The sequence below is a fragment of the Lagopus leucura genome, unplaced genomic scaffold, assembly GCF_019238085.1.
Source record: "Lagopus leucura isolate 7727_CA_CO unplaced genomic scaffold, USGS_WTPT01 Super-Scaffold_100157, whole genome shotgun sequence".
Classification (NCBI taxonomy): Eukaryota; Metazoa; Chordata; class Aves; order Galliformes; family Phasianidae; genus Lagopus; species Lagopus leucura.
In genome coordinates this window covers 33,246,871-33,263,806 of record NW_024962334.1, presented here as the reverse complement: position 1 = coordinate 33,263,806, position 16,936 = coordinate 33,246,871, and the positions used below count along the sequence as shown (strand labels likewise).

The window sequence follows — 16,936 nt, the reverse complement described above, 5'->3', positions numbered from 1 at the left end:
ATTTGAACTTGTTCTGTCCTTTCTGCACATGTTCATGCAAAAATATATGTATTTATCATTTCTGGACTCATTTTATTGATGAATCATTTCAAAATAATTTCTCTCCAAGTGGGATTTCTCTCGTAATCTTCATTCTGATCAGATTTTACATGATTTGTGATGCACGTTTTCATGAGAGTCCATTGTCTATGTGAATAATGTGTTGATGCTGCAGGAAAATCTTGGCCCTTGAGAAATCAGTGGGAGGTTTATCATGGTCCTGAGTGGGGCCAGGATTATAATTCCTTTTGGTTTACACATTCCTCATCTTCTCCCGCTGGAATCTACTCTTTATTCATCTCTGAACATAGGTTTCCTAGTTCTTCCTCGGTGAGGGATGAATACTTTTGACCTTTTGATATTTGCTTGCTCTGTTAAGGGGAAATAAAGGTGGAGAAAGACAGTGCCTGATCCCTTCCAGCTGGGCCAGATGTATCGATTAAAAAATCATGTTTCTCATTATTTTTGTTTTTCATGTAATCCTGCAGCACTTCTTGGCATTTGGGTTTTTTTTGATATTGCTGGAGCACCTGGCTTGATTTTACTGAAGTAAGAATAGTAACAACTATTTTTGTGCACAAAGATGGGAAGCTTAGATAAGGTGCATCTCCTGCATTTTCCACACTTCCAGACTCTTTCTGGTTAATATGCTCTTGGTACTTTTATTTCCTATGGACCATTCATGCACTGTACTTCATAGATGGGGTGCTGATAAAGAGTGTGAAAAGTTTTACTTGAAAGCTGACTGTGGAACAATGCTGTAAAATAACCAAACTTTACCTGCATGAAGTACCTCTCCGCTTCATAACTTTATAAGGCAAACTGCTGTACAAATGCTGAATTATCATTCTGTTCGCTTTAAGACTATGGTTTTGACAATTAAATTTTAGTCATTTTATAACCTTGCGCGTTGTGTAATTGCCAGCCAGCCTGCCACCTGCTCTCTTCTGCCTTGAATCTTCCCACATCTGTGCTGCTTTGAAATCTGAGTATGCTTTTTCTTTAGTAGCAAATAACATGGTGCTTGTTCTAATCAGACATCATATGACGGATTACCTGAATGCAGTTTCCAGGCTTTTAAAAAATGTTAATGCCTTAAGCAAGTAGTTTGTATCTTAGCAGGATTAAGGTGCTGTATAAACCAGATGTTTTCATAAGTTGGCCTTCTAGGGGAAGGGTTATACTGTTTTTGTGTGCTACCTGAGGTCATCTAGTTTTGAAATACTCAGTTTTCTTTTTCTAAGCAGTGAAACATATATAGTATGTGGTAAGCATGTTTCTATTCTAACTCCCTTTTATTCATGGGACAGATAAATGTGAGCAAGTGGCAGTCTGAGGTTGCTCCTGGTGTCCTGCTGCTGTGCCTCGACCCTGACCCAGAGAGATTGCTGTAGGTTGAGAAAGTAAATCACTCTGTATGCCCATTGAATTTAAGCCTCTATATTGAGACTGCCAGCAACCATACCTGTTAGTGTCAGTTATGATGCTATTCACTAGGAGCTAGCCTGAGCTCATAATACATTTTAACCTGAACTCCAAACTCTCATCAAATGGTGATGACTTTGAGTCACTATTGATCTGGGCCATATCGAATTTAGTGACCCTGAGGTGAAAATCCCAGTATTCTATTACCAAACCCTTAAGCATTCTAGTTTCACTGAAAAGATAACTTCATTTAAAAAAAAAAAAAAAAAAAAAAGAAAAATCTGCATTAGCACGGTACTGAAAGTGTTAAGTCAGAAGACTCTAGGCTATAGTTTATTATGCTTTGTGTTTCTGCAGAGGAAGCAGACTCAGCCTGAGTAGAATATTGTTTTTTACATTTTACAAGAATTCTTCAGTGCCCGTCCTATAGGTAACTCCTACAATTTTCGTATTTACTTTAGAGCTAATGAAATAGCTACTTGTGTCCTACAAACACATACTGCTGAACGTAGGTATTTATGCCTACCTATAGAACATACTGAGGCTCTTGCCTGAGCCCTGTGAACAAGTGCAGAACCAAATATACATCTTTCTTCTGTGGAGCAGAAAGCTACTGGTGAAACATTCATGGTAGCAACTGAGATGGTGAGGGGAAGGCACTCCTCTGTTACTGTGTTTGCGGAGCAGGTGATAGGACTTTATTTACCAATGCAGTCGATGATCGCCTCAATTATTCAAAAATTGTATGTTTTATTCATCCCAGACACGCATAGCATTCATTCTCTTCCTTTTTTTGTTCCTCATTACAAGCTACCCGGTTGTAATAGACAAAAGAATACTTGAAAAACTTCAGAGTTTTCAAGCCAATGGCTTGTTGATTTTATGACTGATCTTTTTTGTTTATTTCTGTGACTGCTGAAACAGAGCAGTTTGTTTCTGGCAAAATTAGTACACTTTGCAAATATCTGGCCAAATAGTGGATTTTTAAAAGTTTTGTTGAGAAGAAATACAATTTTCTGCCTTTTGAATCTTCTTTCTCCTAATACAGAAAATAGTGTTTCTTTCAGACTTGTACCTTAAATATTTATGCCTCTATGGACTTCACTTTGTACTTGAATGCCTGTAAGAAGAGCAAAGAGTGATTTTATTTTTTTTTCCCTAAAATAGTATTTATTAATTTTTGGGTTTTCCTTGGGTACAAGGTCCCACATTTCATCTGCTATATTAAATGTGCAGTGCCTTTAATTTTCTCAGCTTTTTTTATGGAAGAATTAAGTTGCAGGATGATTCTGACAAATTCTACGACTAATATCTCAAGTTGGTTTCTTTAGTGGTGTAACAGAGATTAAAAAGCAAACTGCAATTGTGAATGCAAAACAAAAAACAGAAATTATGCCAGTGGTAGGTTCAGAGAAAATGAAGTTGTTATGGCTGGTATTAATGCCAGAAGTGGCTTACAAAAGAGTTGGGAGAGTTGGGAAATATTTCAGAAATAGAAAAAGACTGGAAATAAATACCTGCTGAGCCACTGCTAATGTAAGAATGTGGAATTTATGCATTTCCTTCTGTCTTCTTGTCCTTGACCTATTATTTTAGGTTGGATAGATTAACAAAGCATAGGAAACTTTTTATTTCTGTATTTATTCGTTTATAGAATGCATTGGTGTGATTACATGCAAGTCAATAATAATCTTCTCTCAAATGTACCACGTTCATGCTGCCTCAAACTAGTTATTGTAACATATGCAGGCAGGAAAGTTACACTGTGAACCATTTAGGAGATTATAGAAAATCAAAATATCAATTATTTGATATGAAAGGGAAAAACCTTGTGTGAACAGTACCTATTTACAATCCAGACAATTCTGGTAGTGTGTGTAAAGGAAACAAACAGGCAAAATACGTATTTCTGTAAGGACATGTTCATTATGTGTAGTAACAGTATGACATATAAACACTGTCATGCAACCTTTTTATTAAAAAAAAAATATTAATAAGATGATCAGCCATGCATACGTACTAAATTAAGGCCATACAATTGATTTTTTCTGATATTTCCTGATCTCGATTTAGTTCTTAATCTTTTTGTCTAATCAAATATAGCAACGTAGGTGCTTGTACTGTACAGACTAATACAGTCTGATTTCACCACATGCTGTTGCTGTGTGGTGTCAAGTTATAGCTTCCAGGGGTGATTTATGTGCCTTGTAGCCATAATTCAATCTGACCACAGTTATACACATGCTTTTTTTTTTTTAATATATATATAAATATATTTGGACCTCAGTTTTTTGAGCCTGAAAAGCACCCAAAAGTTGAAGTTAGCTGTTCAAAGGGTTAATCTGTGCAGACAGATGTGTAGGGCTTTTCAATTGCAGCTCTGTTTTAGCACTAGGCTGCACTATGACCTCTGTGTAGACACCTGCTTGTGTCCAAACGAGGGCTGTGTAATTTCTAGGGCTAATGTGAGTTCTGTTACATTAACTTCTAGAACTTGGTGTCTTGATTTGCTGCACGTCCCAAGTCTTGTTTCCTTTCTGAGGCTGACATGGTCATTGTCTATTGTAGAAAGACTTGATAGCAGACATAAGAGAAACCTTGAACCTACCTGTGAGTGATTGGGATTTCATCTTTTCCAATTAGACATTGAAATTCTGACTCTTGTCATTGGAAGTCTCTCTTCTGATTTGAATCTTATATCCGTTTTACATAAATTCACAAGAAGCTGTTGATTTTGTAAATGTTAGTCGTCATTGCCCAGCTTGGCCCATTTGAGGCCAGGAGCACTGGAAATCCTGGTTTTTCCTTGTCAGTGCTCCCTCCTTGTCATCTCCCTTGATGATCAGTCACTCCAGTCTCTAATGTAGAAAGGAAGAGTGGAGGAGTAAGAAGGAGGTTACAGTTGTGCCCATATGGGGTAGAAACTGCAGGAAGAGGTGAAGCCTGAGTAAATGTGTGCTTGGTTTGCTCCTGCCCCTCCAATGTAACAGGGAGAGGAGTTCAGCTGTGACACACTGTATCCTTGAAATTTCACCAGAAAAATGAGAGGCGGGGGCTGTAAATCTATAAATATCTCTGAAATGGGATTTTCATAGGATCCACAACTTAGGGATCAGAAAGAATTTGCTGTTTATGGCATTAATTTCTGTAGTGCAATTCACTGCTTCTATTCTCAGCATTTTGATGTAAATTTAAAGTGTTCAGACTGTTGCAAAATAGTTACTTTTCTTGGTATGTTCTTGGCTGTTTTTAAATTGGAGAAAGAAGGTAGCTTCAAATAAATCCAGTTTTAATTTATAATTTAAAATACGTATTAATTTCCCAATACTTTTGTATTGTCCTTTCCAAACAAATCAGTTTAAAAAAAAAATCTGATTAGATTCAGCATCTTACTTTCTTGTACAGTGATGCTTCTCTCCTCTTCTCTAGAAGATCATGACTGTAATGGCTTCTGTCACGTTTATTCATAGAAATTGCTCAGAAATTATAATCTAGGGTAAATTCCAGCAACTAAATAAGCGATGCGAGTTGTTTGGCTTTTGTTTATCTAGTAAAGATAAATAAGTAATCCTGCCTTGCTGAGGAATGACTTAATGCTACTGTCATAAGTATTCTGCCTCTTAGAGATTTTCAGAGAGTCTCAATCTGGTTATTAACCATTTTCTGTATAGCTTTTGACAGGCAGGATACAGTCTTGAATATATCACCTTTAGTCTTTGAACCCTCCATTGAGCACACTTAAGCATGCAATTGTATTCTATTTAAATGAATAGGAATTGTGTCCATATTTGAAGTTAGGTGCTCTTTGAATTGGGATGCAAATGAGTTGGCCTGAACAATTCTTTATAAAATGTTACTGGGTAGTATATTACATGCCCAAACCTGCAAAAAAGGAGAGCACTCTTTACTGATTATGAGAAATTGCACACTGCGATAGAGGTTTGTTTTCCATGTTAGCTGAGGCACTTCCAACATTTTCAGTAAAAAATATGGTGCCTGTACTCAAGATGCATGTTGTGAAGGAGAGAAGGTTCGTGCATCATTTGCAACTGAGTGCTGTTCTGTGAAAGGAAAATGTGTGTTTTGCTGCAGCCCTCGAACTTCCACAAAGTAAGCATGCATTCACAGCATGCATTTACTTATGAAAACAGCAGATTTTTATGTGGTGTTTAGCATCAGATTTTCTTTTACGTGGGGCTGGTTAAGGAATTAACTGGAATGCTGGATGGCCAGCATTCTGACCATCCGGCATCCTTACAGTGGTGTTGTCATCTTCAGTGTGAGAGAAACGGGGCCTGGGTTCGTTTGTTAAAATGCACACATCAACAAAGAAAACAACAGTGCTTCGATTTTTATGATTTTTTTTTAGGTGGTGCTGCTAATTCACATTGGAAATTTGGATTATAACAGGAAATAATTTCAGTGGAGAGTCTAGGTAGTAAGTTACTGACGTAATATTTGTTGTGGGTTTTTCTGTATTATTATTTTTTTAAACTAAGCTATGCATGTCTCGACTGATACTAATGGATATCCAGGCAGGTTTTGCTGCATTGGGCTTTTTCTTTGCTTGCCTTGTTTGGAAGATTTGCTTAGTGATAAAACACTAAGAAAACAACAAGAATTGAAATGGCCACAAACTGTGGGAGGGAAAATCTGCATGTGTGAGAAAAGGGGAGGTTAAGTTTGATTTTTTTAATTAGCCCAATTTGCTTTTATATCCGGTAATTTGACGGGCAGATTCAATACGTACATGTTAAGCAGCTGAAATGCTGTTGCCCTTATTTTCAGTTGTACACTATTTCATGATAATTAAGAACAACTTTGAAATTTGGATTTTTTTGGAAATGCAGATGCATGAAGTTGTCATCAAACATGGATGATCTGTGAATTCATGAAAGCTTGACAGATTTTTTGTTTCCTATGTTATTGTATGACTGTATGAGCTAAAAAGTTTAGTGTGGGCCATGTTCGTGATGTTTTCCAGGTAGTTTCCCTGGGGTCCTAAGGTACTGTTTCTAATTCTTGCAGACGTATTCCGGTGGGACAGTAGATTATTTTTCTTTCTGTGTATTCTCCATAACCAGAATTCAGAGTTGTTTTGTGTCATGTCAGAAAAGTTAGATTGAGGATGGTTTAAAATATTGAATGCTTTTTAATCTCATCTGTTAATAGTTTCAAAATCCCAGTACCATGCAGTGTACCGAGGTGCTTTAAGTAAGAGTGTATTTTGTACTGCCCAAAGCTGTTAAGTGTTCTGGACTCGCTTAGTCTGCCCGGTATTTTGGGAGACAAATAATAATCCTGCAAGGAAAAACACTCTGTAGGAATAAGGACTAATCATGTGCTTCAGTGTATCTGCATGGCTTTGGGTTCATCTTACCTAGCAAATTTAACAGTATGACCAAAGACTTGCTTGCATCAAGCAGTTACAGAAAGGTTGCCACCAGCAGTCTGTTGTGGACTTACTGCCTTACACACTTATTTATTGAAGCTTGTGAACGCTGCAAAATTATTTTCCTCAACAATTAATAGACATATGTGTTCTGGAAGACTTGCAGTGCAGTGCTATCTTCTCTATGAAATGGAAATACTTTCAAAACCACATTTAAGTACCCAAGTAGAGTGGTGTTCAGAGAGGGTATTAAACTAAAAACATTTGCTCCCTTTCCTTGGGAGTTTGTCCACAGATTAATGTATCACAGGCCAAACCTAATTACCTATTCAGCCTATACGTTATTTGATCTGCATGCCTGAGTGTCCTACAATCAAATTTACTGAAGAGCTTCTCACTTTTTTTCTGCATTAAAACAATTGCCTTGAAGCAGCTAACAATTAAAAAATAAATGAGTTAACACTTTCTGCTAAGTGCTACCATTTAAGTTGTAATATGCAATTAAAAACTACATTTTAATTTCTGTTCAATTACATTGACTTAAGTAGTAATTTTAGTGTTATATTTATGAACCATTTAATTGTGACGTTTTTCCTCTGGCTTGCTTGATGGAAAAGTAGATTTGATTTTGAGAGTATAGCAAGAAATAACCTTTTAAAAAGTCTTTTATCCCCATGGTTTGCTGTAATGATGTATAGGAAAAAACTTGCACTAATAAGCTGGTTTTTGTATAAATACTACAGAAAATTTTAATTTCAAAGCCAATAAAATGTCATAATTTGAATTATTTTTAATGTTTTTGAAATCTCAGTTGCATAGGGGGAATGTTCAGATTGCACTATGAAAATACAGGTAGGTATTGGAAAACGTTCCTGTGTGTATTTTGTGCTCCGTGTTTAAAAAAGAGCTTCATATTAAATCTAGAATCTGAGCCTGGTAGAACCTCACATGTGAAAACAAATTGTAGAGCAGCTGCCTTTTGTCAGCGGTGTATTGCTGTAAAGTACCTATCTCTAGCAAGGTGTATTTACTGGTTTTTGGCTTCATGGGAGAAAACTGAAAGTGTTAAAGGGATGGTCAGTCTAGAAGGAAGAAATGTGGGGCTAATGTCTACAAATGAAAGTCTACAAAAGAATAGCAATCATCTTGTGATTTAATAGCTCACCTGTGTGTGTCATTTTTAAGGCATTTTTTTTGTCAGATGACTAATTACTACTTTTTGGAGTATCTGCAACTTGCTGCATGCAGTAAGAAGTTTAAAAATTGTCTTCCTGCTTCATGTAGCTGCTGCTTAGCTTGATTTCTCATCCTTCTCCCCCTTGTTTTTGTCTATGAGAATACAAATTTTTCAGTGTTAAGGCATGGCTTATTAAATGTCTGTAAATAACATGGCAGTATCATGTAAACTATCCATGGTTTTCTGCTGAGGTTAAAAACACAATAAACATAATAATATATTTATATGTAGAAATAGTTATGATGATGAATGAGAACAAAGATGAGATAGGGAGAGTAGAAGACTTCATCGTTGACTTTATAACAGAGAAATGGATTCAACTTGACTTTTCTTAGGAAATCCCTGGTTGGTGCCAGCCATTGAGGAAGCATTTGCTGCTGCGCTCAATAGAAAACCTGGCATTGAGGGAGATGAGTACTTTTACTCTTGGGTTCTCAGCCTTCTTTGCGAGCTGTTGAATACTTACCTAATTTATATTGTTAAATACTTCAAGGCTTTTAATACCGGCGTCTCAGATATCCATCGTGTGAGGAACAGTATAAGCAAAAATGATTATGGCTAGGATATTACCTTGACAAGCTTATGATAGAAATGAAGAGCATAGAATCACTTAGGTTGGAAGGGACTTCAAAACCCATCCAGTTCCAGCCCCCTGTCGTGGGTCAGGGCTGCCACTCATAGTCCAGCTGCGCAGGGCCCCATCCAGCCTGACCTTGTGCACCTCCAGTGATGGGGCACCCATGCTTCTCTGGGCAGCCTGTGCCAGTGCCTCACCACCCAAAGCTAATAAACTGTACCTCCGAATTTACAGAGAGTAGCTTTAAACGAGTCTGGAATTAGTAATGTGTGTTTCCAATGTTCTTTTATAACTATGTAATATATTGTTTTAATGTTTTAATTTGCTGGAGTCAGAAGATATCCAACCACAAATTTAAAGAAAATTTAAGGAAGAAATAATTGAATTAATTCTTTATTTTCATGCATGTCTGAGGACCAAAGCAACAGATATGTCATTCTAATTATTTTCTAAGTTGTCAGTGGAAATTGGGGACCTTTATAAGCCTGTGTATCTGATACACATTTCAGAAAAACTAGCAAAAACCTGCTTGGTGTATTCTTAGGGTATAATGAATGGTAATACAAAGGGTAAACACTGAGGTTAGAGAGTGTATCAATAGCAGGATTATTTGGAATAGTGAAAATGAAAACAGGCATTAAGAAGTGTAGAATAGGACAACAAAATGGCAGAAAAGCTTCCCAGCAGGTAAATGTAGAGTGATGCAAATCTTGATGTAGTTAATGACAGTCCTAACTTCATGCACAAGGTGATGAGCTCTAAACTGAGTCGGCCGTTATTCTTGAGAAGAAACGTCTTTATGTTTATCAGTACCGATTTTGTTGGAAACACCAGCTTGCTATAATTCATCCCACTGCCCCTCTTTCCCCCGAAAAACAACAACAACGAAGAAGAAATTATTAAGAAGGGAATAGAAAATAAAACAGAAGAATCCTTATTGCATGAATTTGTGATTTATGATTAATCACACAGCTTGACTACGATGTGCAGCTTGGTATCTGATTTCAAAGAGATTATTCTGGAATTTGAGAAGTTTTAGAAAAAGGCATGAAGAACGGTGTTGTGTGTGAAATGGCTTTTACATGAAAAACCAGCTGAGTAGGCTGGACTCGAGCTTGGAAGAAACAACTTATGGGCGAGTGAGTACTGTAGAGGTGAATAGAAGTAGAGTAGCTGCTGGTTCTTTACTCAAAACCGAGAGCTAGTTGTTAAATCAGGCAAGAGCCATTCGGAGCAGACACAGCAGTGCAATTATTTGCATAATGGGTAATATATGTATGCAGCTCCTCATGAAGGAAACACTGCAAATATGGAAAGTTTACATAGTTCAGGGAGGATTGGACAAGCCATTGAAAAAGAGATTCGTTGAGTTACTCAGTAGATAAAACAAATTAAGCTGGAGAAATTCCTTGGAATGAAAATCATTGGAGGTTGGGAAAATGTTAGGTAAGGTGTGGGTAAAATATTTACTCACTTTCCTCTTAATGGTGGTGTCTGTATATGACCCTGTTGGTTTTTTTTTAGAGTGGGACTGGAAAGGATGAACAGTGAATAAAGTTATCACAGAGTGTATGTTAAAGTTCTGTCCAGCTGCACTCCCTGAGCACTAATTCAGTTACTGGCCTGGCTTGATGGCTGCCTTTGTTTTTATTGTTTCACTTAATAAAAATTCTGCTGGAAGTTGGATTTGACTAAGAGCTTTGAAGGACCAAGAAAGTTGAGATCGTTGATAAATTTAGCAGATATTTAGAGTTTCAGAACAGGTCTTCAGAATCCTACATTTTTAGTGTTCAGCAAAAAGCTGGATCACAAAGCCAGACATGTATGAGATTTGATATAACAAGAATGACTTCAGACTTCTTACAGTGAAAATCACAAAATTTTAAGAATATGGAAGGAAAATGTAAGAAAAGTCAGACTAATGTGGGTAAGAAAGTGAATCAGAAATGTTTTTTGTTCCATTCGTATGGTTACTGGATAGAAGCACTACTTGTAGGTTAATTTTATCTTGAATTGCAGAACTGTTAGGGAGTTCACGAGGACCCTTGTACTGCAGAGGTTTCCATCATTGCCTAGCCTGCTTAAGTCCATAAATTACCAGAATTAGATGATGCATAGCACAAAATTCTGACCAGATTGAAAACATTGCCCAAACTTCTGTTTTTAATGGAGAATGTGCAGTTTACTGATGGCAGGAAAGCAGTGCCTAAAGCTAAAATTTAATCTAGAAAATGAAATTACAATTTACTGTCAATATAAATATCTTTTACACTTTATAAACTCTCAAATACTAACCACTTCCCAGCCTTACTGGTAAAATGATACGTACTTTATACTTACTAATGTTAACAGGTATAAAGGTGTTACACTGTTTTCTTGATAACAAATACTTAGTTGTCTAAAAATTTGCTTTTAGCACTGAAATTAGAGCTTTTTGAATTTAAATATATATCCTATAGTGTAAGCTCTGTTGTAATGAAAGAGGTGGGATGGAATTGCGAAGTGAGGATGCATGCAAAAGAGTCATGCTGTAAACAATAAACCACATTCCTATTGCTTTGCAATGGAAGGTCCGTTGTGGTTTGGGTGAACTAATCCTCCAGTACTGCCAGTTAAGTGTGATAAACCATGTTAAGGGATTATTACTGAAGAGAACGCTATGAATTTTTATGTTTACACTTGCAGTTTATTTTCATTTTCAAGACTGCAGACCGTAACTCTGTACTTCTAATTTTGTATTCAATATGGAAAGGTAATCCCAGAACACAGCTTTTTTGATGCAAAATCTGAATGCTTGTGTAGTAACAACAGCTGTCCCCTCACCATGTGGTGTCTTCCACTGCTTTACTGTAGAGATGAATTTTGGCCCAGCGTTTCAGTAGTATTGGACACACGTGGTTCTAGGTGACGGGGCGGTATGTTTATGCATTTATTTGACTCTCACAGTTACAGTTGGCTACAGATTAGAACAGGGAGAACGCATTCACGCCGTGACCACCCTCGTAGCTGTTTGTAGTAGTTGGATCACAGTAGGCGCTGTTGCATCTGAAGGCACAATTAACTGTTGCTGAGGAATTGCAAATTCACAAAAGCTGTTTACAGCTTTAGGGGTTCCGAGTAGATTTCCTAAAAGCTTTTTCAAAGATTTCCCAAGTTTATAGATGTTTTAGATCTTACATTCTAAAATTGCCAGCTTGAAATAAGATTAATCAGTTGATGTTTTAATTTAGCTAATGAACTCCTGTGCTCTGAATAAGCTATATAATTTGTTTCAGATCTACAAAATAATTATAGTTTTACCCTCTATTTAGGAAGAAAAAATTAATTCTAATATTTACAAGTGCTTAGTAGAGTCTTGGGCACAGAGAAAATACAGAGCTTACAAAGAAGTCTGAAAATGACTCTTACTGGAAGGCTTCCACAGCATCTACATCACTGAGAAGATCATCTTGATTTCCGTATGTAATTGCTTAGATATGCTTTGGATGTGGTAAGGAAAAATAGCTGTGGATCTGTAAAAAAAAAAAAAAAAACAAACAAAAAAAAAACAAACAAACCAACCCAAAAAACAGTTTTGATATAAGTTAAATAAGAAATTACAGTTAACTGCATATCAAGGTCTGATTTTAATGTATGAAATTTGACTATGTTTTGAACATAATTATTTAAACTAAAACATAGGAATAATTGTTATTTAAATGATAGCAAGTTAGTTTCTACTTCATAAGTAGAACATTGCCCCCTAAACTTGCCTTCTAAAAATCTCAGGGTGATCTTAGCATAAAAGAGGGTATGGAATGTATTAACTTGCTCGATAAAATAAAAACAAAAAGGTTATTTGCAGTGTAGGGATCTGCTGTGTGTTTGTCCTGTCTTCCTTCAGCCAAGTTGTATGGGTGTGCATGTAATGTGCATGAGATCACTCTCACGTACACACGTTATTTAAACATCTCGAATTCTCTGCAGTGACTCAAATATATATTACACTTGTATTAAAAATATATGAATATGAATGTCTGAGGCTTTCAGCACTGAATAAAGGGCTACATGGATCCAAACCAGGACGATTGATGAAATCCTTGCTACTATTGGCTATTATTTACTGTCTTTTAAGTGGCAGGTTGTATTTATGCCAATTTATCTGCTTCAGGGAACACTCTTGATAGCAGAACAAAGTGAATAAAAGTAGTTTGCTTTGCAAATGAATGCAAATGGTGGAGCCTTTCGGGAAGCCCTTTAACAGGAGCAATGCACTTTGATTATGAGTGAAGCTGCCATTTGGACATGGTGAAAAGAGCACGCTTGAACCATTGATTGGGGGAGACAGTAAAAAGTCAGGAAGGGCCCCGTTAAGCTCGCAGTGCGGCAGGCGGATGTCAGTGTGGTTAGAGCACAGTGGGAGAATGACAGGCAGGATTAGTGTCAGGGAGAAGCTTTGCTGTAGTTGTGGAGATGGTCCCTGGGGTCACTCACCTCTGACTGTTGTTCTGTGCTGATGGCTCTGTAATGCAAACTGCTTGATATGTGCTGTTCATTATCGGAAATGGTGATTAGAAGAGGTATGTCATAAGGAATTCCTTAAAAATAAATAAAATGGCAAACTAGTGGTCGTAACAAAGGTTGGGCTCTGCAGATGTCGCCAAGGATGCTGCAAATGTCAGGGATGGTTACTGTGCCTTGTGAGGCAAGCGGGATTTCATGGCTTAAGCTGCCGTAATTGTGTGCTCCCCGGCTTTGTTCACTTTATTTGGCCATTATGAAGACAGCCATTTCTATCAGATTGTCTGGTGTTGTTAGAGTACAGCGGTGTCATGTATTTTGGTTATTGGATTGCAAAGCATCCTGTTCGTGGTATAACTGGTGTGTTGTTGCAGGGGTGGGGTGGTGGCCAGTGCTCTTAGTGGAATATTAGAATCAACAGATTTCATTCCTGAGTCGCACAAGAATTCTAAAACATGTGATGGCTGCGGTGACCAAAAGCTGGAATGACTTTTCTGTTCTACTCAGAGGATGTTTTAAATACAAAAGTAATATTTATCTTTGCTGACACCATCTTGTGTGAGAAATGACAGAAATGTCTAAAATTCTGTATCTTAAGCTGCAGCTTAATCTTTAATAAAAGTCTTGTTGCTCTTTACTGCAATTTTCTGGTGCTACGTACACTGTATAGATGTGCTAATGTGAATTAAACAGATGCCTGTATGTAACGTACAAAACATGTTTTTCTCCTATTAGGAATTTCTAGTACCTCACTGTTGGTCTATTGTTCCTACACATTTTCTGCCATAAAGCAGGGAGATCGTGCCCAGATATGTCAACTATTACTTTCTTTTTTTTTTTTTTTTTTTTTTTCCAAGACTTGATTAATTCACGTGAGGAATTTTTCCAGTATATTACCTCACAGATATATGTCCAATATCCCCGCAGTAATGAATGTTTTACAAATGTTTTACAGGCACCTGAATGGACAGAAGAGGACCTCAGCCAGCTGACAAGAAGTATGGTTAAGTTCCCAGGGGGGACCCCAGGTCGATGGGAAAAGATTGCTCACGAATTGGGTCGATCAGTGGCAGATGTGAGTTCACTCAGATTTGCATTGTAGAGAGAGTGACAAACCAGAGCAAGACAGGCAGTGTAGAAGGCAGACATATATGGGGGCCGACATTGTCTTTTGAGAGAGGCTACAATCCTTTTAGGACCTGGAAGTGAACCATTAACTAACTATGCAAGAAGCAGATGTCAGCCCGTTTCTCGCTCCGCAATTAGCAGCTGTAACTGATCAGCTGTATGGGGGATTCTGGTGCTGGGAGACTCACGCTACTGTAACCCAATAACTGAAAAACAATGCCACTTGGGTTTTGTAGGGACCCTTTTAACTGCGAGCGAATATTTGTGGGACTTGGTTAAAGATTACGTTTCTGTTCTAAGCCGGCCCTTCAAAACATAGATGAGCTAATGGTGTTTAGACAGATGGTTTCCATTAATTAAACTGAAGTATCTCTGCAAACTTTAGAACAAGTTATACATGTGATACTATTTCAGTCCATTTTTCTGGATTATAGCTTGGGTAATAACACTGTGCAAAATGATTAATATCCTTGTTAATTCATATTTTATAGTATTGTACCACATATCAAAGAAAGCTTGTACTTATGGATTTTAAGTGTTATGATCTTAAAACCCTCAGGGACCAGGCCGTAAAAGACTTTTCCTTTTCAAGCAATAGATCACTGGAACATGATGTAGTGTCTGCTGAGGACCCTTTGAAAGCCCTTTCAGCTGACCCTATTTTATAGGCTCTGGAGGGGTTAATGAGAATAATGTTTAAAGCTGTTGATGTATGTTTTGAGATTAGATATTCTTCATTTATTGTATTTCGGGAATTATCTTAAATAATGGGAAACACGGCCTCCAGCCAGAGCGCAGCGTAACCCGCTGTACCCTCTGGGCAGTCTGGATAATGGTTTGTTTTCCATCCTCGTTGATAGAATCGCAAAAAGATATTTTTAGAAGTTGCTTTTTAAAGATTTTATCTGTAGAGTTATTTTGCTCAATTACTCGTTTGTACTGGAAAACAAGCCGTTTACGTTCCTGTCATTTTAGAACAAGCCATACTATTTGCAAACAATAAGTGAATGTAAACAAGAAGTTATAAACCTGCTATGTGAATGTAATTGATTTTTTTTGTTTGTTTACTCTGGCTAGTTTCTGTTCAGTGTTGTTCATCATAATACTGAGGTGGGGTGAATATTAAAAAGCTGATTTACTTTACTAAGCAGACTTTAATAGCAAAAATATTTCGCATGACTTGATATAGGCAGTACGCATGGGGTGGATCTTTGAGATTGTCTTCAGAAAGGGTGAATTGGCTGCTTACTGACAGCACAAACACGTGGATAGCTTCCACTTCTGCCCGTCACTAAACTAGCACATCGACTTGAGACTTCTTGCAGCCGTTTTCTGCTTTATTCCTTGAAACAATTATAAAAGCATACACTGCATGAAGGATGCTTAATAACTAATTTGCACACCATGCGTATGCGCTGGCAGGGCTGGGAAGAAAAATGAAGCTTACTCCCTTCTTTGAGGCGAGAAGACCTCAGCGCTGTGAATGGCGTTGAGGAAAGATCTAAGAGCTGTAATTTTCTTGTATGAAAAATGGAAATTTCAGGGATTTTGGGGTGTGAGGCAAAGTCCGAGGGTAATCCTTTTTACTTCCTGTGGCCTCCAGCTATGTGATTAGTTTGAGTGTGCTCTGCACGATCTTTTATTTCTCTAAAAATTTCACATTGCTGATAATGCTGGGTCCGCTTTCCCAATACAGAATACTTAGTAGTGTTTCTCTTCCCTTCATCATCACATCGCACAGTTTCAGTGGTTAAGGTCCAAGAAACACTTAAACACTTAAACAAAACTTTCCTGGGAACTTTCTGTCTCAAACTGTTATTAGATCAGTAGCAGAGACAGTGAAACTTCAGGAGTATCCTTTCAACTTCTGAACAATATCTGCAGCATCCTTTATACTTGTTACAGGAGACAGACAATAGGACGTATGTTTGTGGTAGGGATTCCTAAGTTTCTTTTGCTTACTTATCACTGTAAGTGAATAAAAAAATGTTGTGTGAGAGCCACAGGAATTAGTTCAGTGTTGAACGTAATGCAGAAGAAAGGTGCAGTCAGTGTTTCCTGCCCAAACAGCTGCTCCCTGTTTCCACTGAAGAGAAGCAGGGAGAGAAGGGGTTTTTTTTTGTGCTGGAGGGACTGTTTTGAAATGGCCCGTGCAGCACGGTTTGGGGTTCCCTTCTTTACATCTCATTTGGCTTGGACTCTCTCTTGGCTAAAGTATTATCAAGGAAAAAGGACTGATATACTCAAGGTCAAATTTGAGGACATATGAAATACTTTTTAAAAATTTCAGACAGTTTTCTGCTTGTTTTTTGTCCTGTGAAGTATGAGGAGCAGTAAGTGCTGGCTTTCCTTTCACAGCTAGAGAACTGTATAAAAGAGTGCAGTGTGTCCCTTTTTGACTGTAGAATAGATAAGTAGGTGTTAATAAAAAGTTTAACATGGTGCAATCCAAAATTATCTTTCCTTTGCTGCTTGTGACTTCATTCTTCCTTACCAAAAATGTGAGAAAAATATTGCAGTACTTTTAAAAGAATAATATGAAGTCATATATATGAATAATATGAATAATATGAAGTCATCCTTTTTTTTTTTTTCCTTTTTTTTTTTTTTCTTTTAATTTGGTACCTCAAAACCCACT

General features: G+C 37.3%; 1 protein-coding gene across 1 annotated transcript in view; it reads left to right on the top strand.

Moving 5' to 3' along the window:
- Window positions 1-16,936, top strand: part of DNAJC1 (DnaJ heat shock protein family (Hsp40) member C1) — a 93,947-nt gene that overhangs the window by 64,677 nt on the left and 12,334 nt on the right. Inside the window, exon 9 of the mRNA XM_042889075.1 lies at window positions 14,126-14,245. Within this exon, the coding sequence (XP_042745009.1) occupies window positions 14,126-14,245 (120 nt within the window). The remainder of the gene's footprint in view (window positions 1-14,125; window positions 14,246-16,936) is intronic.